Source organism: Prionailurus viverrinus, chromosome C2 (genome assembly GCF_022837055.1).
Source record: "Prionailurus viverrinus isolate Anna chromosome C2, UM_Priviv_1.0, whole genome shotgun sequence".
Lineage (NCBI taxonomy): Eukaryota > Metazoa > Chordata > Mammalia > Carnivora > Felidae > Prionailurus > Prionailurus viverrinus.
The window spans coordinates 35,052,325-35,058,783 of record NC_062569.1 but is presented as its reverse complement, the minus strand read 5'-3'; the positions used below and the strand labels follow the sequence as shown (position 1 = coordinate 35,058,783).

The following is a 6,459-nucleotide window of genomic DNA, read 5'->3' as shown; positions in this document are numbered from 1 at the left end:
CCCACACACCTGCAGATTTAGTCCTGACATTGCACCTGTAAGGTCTTTCCCCAGGAGCACAGGCTTGGGTTCAGGATGTGTGAGCTGACATTCAATTATCCACGTGTTAAATACCTTGCATGGTACATGTCTAGTCAGGACCAAAATGTAGTGCATGCTGCAGAAGCAGGAAAAAATGCCCTCCACCTGGGAACTTAAAGCCTAGGTAAGGAGATCCAGCCACCACCGATCTCCAATTCCATACTATATACATAGGAGATGCTCTAGAAATGATTCGTGAATGAGATGGAACTGGATAGAATTGTAAGCCAAAGCTAGAATGAGGTGAACCTTAACCAAAGGCAATTACCAGTCGGACTTGATTTCAGAGGTGTCATGAGCACACAGGTTGCCACCCCAAACTGTTCCACCTCACTTATGAGCTGATGTAAAGCCTTCCTTCTCACTGTTATCAATGAGGCATAACTGGCAAATCCCTCTAGAAGAGGGAGACTAGCTCATGTTCATGCTAAAGTGTGAATGACTGCTAGTGTGCCTTGGCATAGAGACACTCAGGGAAACTGAAAGGGAGGAAACGAGAGACCAGGATAGAGGAAAAGCAGTGCACAATGGAAGACTTCCATCCAGGACCCCCTTCAACATCAATCCTGCTTAGGCTGTGCCCTGGCCCTTGGAAGAGTGGGTTAGGGGCCGGACGAGCGGAGTTGTGATTCCCACTCCACCACTCACAAGACAACACCACAAGTCTCTGGATCTCACTTCTCAAGTCAGAAAACCACACTAGCAAGCTACCTCCCCTTCCACCCAGGTGTGCCATGAAGCCTGTAATGCATATTACACTTGTAGACTGCCAAGCACTAGACCAGTGCTCTCAGACCTGGCTAAGCATTAGAACCACCTGCAGAGCTTACCGAATTCCCTCTACCTGGGCCGCTCCTCAGCACCAATTACATCAGAGTATCTCCAGGTGGGACCCAGGCGTCAGTTGTTTGTAAAGCTCCCCGTGTGAATCTAATATGCCACTGGAGCTGGGAATCACTGCCCTAGACCATTATTTCTAACCTGAGGGTAATCTTGCCCTTGCCCGGAGCATTTGGCAATGTCTGGAGACACGTTTGATTTAACAACTTGGGTCAGGGGTGCTGCTCAACACCCTACAATGCACAGGACAGCCGCTCCCCCCCCCCCCATGGAAGAGTTATCCAGCATAATATGTCGACAGTGACAAAGTTGAGAAACCCTGCCTTAGACAAATGTAAGAAATGTTTAATGTTTTTTTCATTATCTAGGTCATTTCCCTGGCCGAGACAAGGCAATGAAACCCAGTATTGCCTAAGATTTTAGAGACCTTTTCACCTTTGCCCTGGTCTCTGGTCCTGAGAATAGAGAAGTCAAAGGCCAAGAAGGGCATAACGGCTGTTCACTCACTCGTTACACAAATGTTTAATGAAGCACTGAACTAGCATACCTGTTGGACATTCTGGAGTTCCCATCCTATCCCATCCCAGGTATGGGGATCCCCTACAGATGCCCACCTCCAATACGTAAATATCTCACCCAACAGTTAGGTTCTGATGGGGACTCAAAGTGTGAGTGCATGTGATGGAGAGGTCATGGCCCCACTGTTGGGAGTTTCTGGTCTCATGGGGAGACTCAGCCCCACTCTGATTGAAGAGCTTGACCAACAGGACCTCAGTGGGAGCCACATGACGTTTTTGAGCCTTAGAGTGGCAAGATCAGCCTTTGAGCAGAACTAATCCGGGAGCCGTTCTCTCAGCGGTAAGAGGAGTAAAGAATGAAAAATACGAGTTGGAGCTGAGCGCAGGGCCGTCACCTTTAATTCAAAATTCACATCATAGAAGACTAATCTTCCCAAAGAAGTATATGTAAAGTGGGAGGGTTCCTTACTGTGCATAGATCTGTAACCCGAGAAGCAATCTTTGGGCTTCAGCGCAGCCTTTCCTCTCCTCGGCACCAACTCCACTATTTTGCAGAGGGCTCGCTTCTAAGTGGGCAGTGGCGAGCATCACGGTGCTTATTCAGCCTTCTTTGTGGCATTTTAGCACCTCTCACCTCCAGTGCGAAGCTATTGACGTCCGTTCCATTTTTGGAACGCTATTGCAAGCTTTGCCACTGAACTGACACTCAGATGCCATTGTTAGAGGATATGAAAACGACTCTCAGCTCTAACAACGGTGCCTGTTCACAGAACGGGGCACTAGCAACGGATTCGTTCGCTCAATTTCCAAAGCACGTCAACAACACTGAGAGCCCCACGGGACTGACAAAGGATGGAGGTTATCTATTTACCAGCTCACCTGGTGCCACTGAGCTATGGAAATAGCTTCACTACATCTTGCAATTCCATGGGCCAGCCAACTTGAAAAGGTTATTTTTTTTCCACATTTTTCAAGCTGGAGGGTTACAATATTTCAAAACACACTCTACACTAACATACCTTATTAACGCGTTTGTATTACATAACTTCACATTTTCAAAACGTAGGCTTGCCACATGCAGGAACTCAGGCAGGAAGCGCTGAGGCCGAGCCTAGGCCCTCCCGGAGGAGGGTCGGTGGGGGTGAAGTGACTGAGCTCCCAAGCTCGGGAACCACGTGGCCTTGGTTCAGTTCCCATCGGTGCTACTCCCCAGCTCTGTGAGGTTAAGGCAAATTGTACAGCCTCTCTGTGCCCCAGTTTACTCCTCTGCAAATCAGAGCTGACCTTTTGCCATGGACTTTTTGTGAGGCTTGAATGAATCTAATCCATCTAATGAGCTTACTTAGAAGAGATACAGTAGTCCCCCCTTATCCGTAGTTTCACTTGCTGAGGTTTCAGTTACCCCCTCCCCGGAAGCAGAAGATTCTTCCTCCTGACGAATCTGCAGAAGGTCAACAGTAGCCTATCGCGACTTCAGGGTGCCTGTGCCAGTCTCCTCGCGCCAGGTCTCACGTAGGCTTTTTATCATCTCACATCATGACGAAAGGTGAGTACAGTCTAATACAATATTTGGAGAGATCACATTCACATAACTTTTATTACAGTATGTTGCTATAAATTGTTCTATTTTATTATTTATTGTTAATGTCGTCCTGTGCCCAATTTATAAATTAAACTTTGTCCTAGGTATTGTACGTCTAGGAAAATGCATTATATATATATAGGGTTCAGTACTATCTGTGGTTTCAGGCATCCACTTGGGGTCTTGGAACATATCCTCCACGGGTAAGGAGGATTACTGTATATATTATTTTTACAAAGAGATTTGAACAGTGCCTGGCATATAACAAGCCAATTTATATGTGGGTTAAACAAACAAAAACAAAAACAGAGATCTGATTGGCATCCGAGGAGTGGAATCAACATGACTTCATTGCTGACACAGTGTGGGTGACAGAAAAACAGAAGGAGCTGAAGTTCAGGGGACACAGGGAACCATTTAACAGAAATCCGGAAGCGTGGCTCAGCTAGGGCAGGAAGCCCCAGACCTCTCAGTGGCAGAAGGAGGAGGTAGAGCAGAGCCTCTCTGATGTTTTGGGGGTGCAAACCCAAGTACAGGTTCTCTTTGTCTCTCTGTCCCTCTCTCTCTCTCACACATGATACTGATTGAGAACCCAGAGTCTGCAATGCACAGACACAGTGACCTGTCATCCTAGGGCTGGCAGGTGGACGGATCCTAAACCCCCAAAGCCCCTGAAATGTCATTCTTTGGGCAGCCTCCAAAACCCTCCTGCATGAACATCCTGACAAGGTGGACCCCAAGGACCTCTCTGGAAGCCCTGATTTAGAACTTCTGTCTCAATTAATTAGGACAGCATTATTGTTCTTTTCAGGTGCAAATGAAACAGCTCAACACTGCCCTGCAATTAAACTCTGCTTAATTCCCCCACATGTCCCTTACCCACGCCAACGCTGACAGGAATAGTCCCCCCAGCCTGCCTCCATCTGCAGAGCTGAGTCTTTCCTAATCTCAGTTCCCAGGGATTTCACCAGTGCGGCCCCATCCCCACACCCCACCCTGAGCTGGGGACCTGCAGGACTGAGTTAGGGTAGGTGGTAGGGACATGCTAATCACCCAAGTCACAGAAGTGGCTTTCCTCTCAGGGATAGTGGGGACAAGGAAAGGGATAAGTGTCCCTCTGGGAAAAGGGACTTGATTCACTCCAGGAGGGACACACCCATGATGATATGCCCCATTCTCTTACAATAATCAAAACCCTACCAATCGTTCAGAGATAAAGTTTGGGACCCTCCTCTCCCCCCTCCACAACCCACAAAATCCCCTTTGAGTACTGATCTTCTTTAAGATGATCCTGGCCATTTCTTAAGATGCCTCTAACAAAGAAATACCAGATCTGAATTAACAAAAGTTGTGGTTTGTTTTAAATGGCTGCAGGTAACAAATAGGTTAGTACACAAAAATACAGTATACTTATGTAGTGCTAGTTCCAGGATAATTTTAGCATTTATAAAATTTCTGAATTCAGAGTGTACCTGGGGTAGTCTGGTCCAAGCATGGTGTACAGGTTTAAAGGTAGATGGATATTGAGGAGGGCACCTGTTGGGATGAGCACTGGGTGTTGTATGGAAAACAATTTAACAATAAATTTCATATTTAAAAAAAATAAAAAATAAAGGTAGAGAAGGAACTCTATTCTGTCCCATTACTGTCTCTCTGTAACCACTTGGCAATAATGTCAAAAGTTGAAAAGCCCTTCATGAATACGAGGTCTAAGCCCAATGGGTCCCTTCCCCCAAAACCACATACCCCAGTGAGGTCCTGTTTGAACTCCTACCGCTTAGCTCTCAGTCTTACCATGGTCTTAGATGCCCTCGTGCACATTCATCATATCTGTGGTTTGCCATCTTCTGAACAAGTCTCCCATATTTAGGGAATCCCTTCTTTGGGGATTCCATCTCTCTCAGGTATTCATCAAAGAAAGAAATAGCTTCCCCAGCCTCCTTTGCATGCAGGTTCCAGGTATGAGACCAAGATTCCCTCAGTCACACCAAGTAAAGAGATCTGGAAAGGGAACTAGGTGAGAAAGATGGATAATGCAAATTCCGTTTTTTGAAATGGGACCAGTAGAGGAATTGGCTTGGGGTGACACCAGTGGCAGACTTCCGGTTTCCAGGGTCCGGTGTCACAGGTACTAAGTAGTGGACACAAAACAGAGAGGCAACAACGTCTCTGTGCTTCTTACACAATCCACCTACCAAGTGGCCTCACCAAAAGTTCCACATAGAATCTGGTCAAGTCTCTGGATCCAACTACATATTTACAGGAAATGTAGGGGCGGCGGGTCATGTTAGACATTTGAAGGGTGTGATCAGCAAAACCCAGACCATAAGAAACTGGAGGACAAACAACCTGGTTTCCTCAGCAAATAAACTGCAAGGAACAAAAAAGGCATACAGAGGGAACATATAGTCTAAAATAAACTCAGGAGACATATCAGCTAATTTTACTATATGGCCTTTATTTGAATCCTAATTCAAATAAATAAATTGTGAAAACAAAATACTCTAGAACAAACAGAAACTAGAGATAACTAGAGATAACTAGGGAAATTTGCACACTGACGACATGTGATATTGCCAGAAATGCTATTAAACTTTTAGTATTATGGCATTATGGTAATGTATTTTAAGAGTTCTTGTCTTTTAAAGATACACACTGAAATATTTATGGAGAAAGGGCATAATATCTGGGTTTAGCTTCAAGATAATTGGAAAGGTGAGGAATAGTAGGAATGGAGACAAAATAAGACTAGCCACAACCTGATAAATGCTGAAGCTGGGTGATGGGCATATGGAATTTCTTCAGCTATCCTTTCTGCTTCTGTAGATACTTGAAATATTCCATGATTGAAAACTTTAACAACAAAAAAAACTAGTATAAAAATTTAAACAAACGATCCTGCACAAAATCAAACTCCATCTGGCTTAACTATGACTACTCTTACAGAGTTGACATCTTGAGGAGCCCCCTGGCAAGGTTAGCCGGGCACTTTCCATTTTAGATCAAAGAATGGAAAGCCATCGTTTCTCCTCTGGGGAAAATGGAGGATGGGGCTGCTTGAATGTGGAGGCTGAGAAGCTCTAGTACACTCTGGCCATCTGGTCTCCCACAGCTCTTAGATGCTCTGGTTTCCAGGGCTGCACCGGGAACCGTGGGAGCCAGTTCCATAGCTACCGTGCATCTCCGCTCCATCCCATCTACCTAGTTCTACCACCCACCAGCAGCCATCTTCCTCTGCTACAAACTATCCGCGTGTTCTTCCGTAGCCAGGGGGATATTGGAAAGTGTGTGCAGATGATGGATCTTCCAGAGCCAGATTCAGGTTCTGTGCTCTGAGAGAGTTGGAGGGGTGTCTCCAGCCTAGTCCAGGAGAGCAGCAGTGAGAGGCCATAGCAAGGCAGTGCTTTGGAGGAGGAGGGGCCGTGGCAACCAGCAGTG

General features: G+C 46.0%; 1 protein-coding gene across 2 annotated transcripts in view; it reads left to right on the top strand.

Annotated features, from left to right (window-relative positions):
* Positions 1-2,643: 2,643 nt before the first annotated feature.
* RBP2 (retinol binding protein 2) overlaps positions 2,644-6,459 on the top strand; it is a 68,073-nt gene continuing 64,257 nt past the window's right edge. Inside the window, exon 1 of one of the 2 annotated variants that reach the window (XM_047875433.1) lies at positions 2,644-2,985. In XM_047875433.1, the coding sequence (XP_047731389.1) occupies positions 2,976-2,985 (10 nt within the window). In that variant the 5' untranslated portion in view covers positions 2,644-2,975. The remainder of the gene's footprint in view (positions 2,986-6,459) is intronic. The other variant, XM_047875431.1, reaches the window with a different exon arrangement.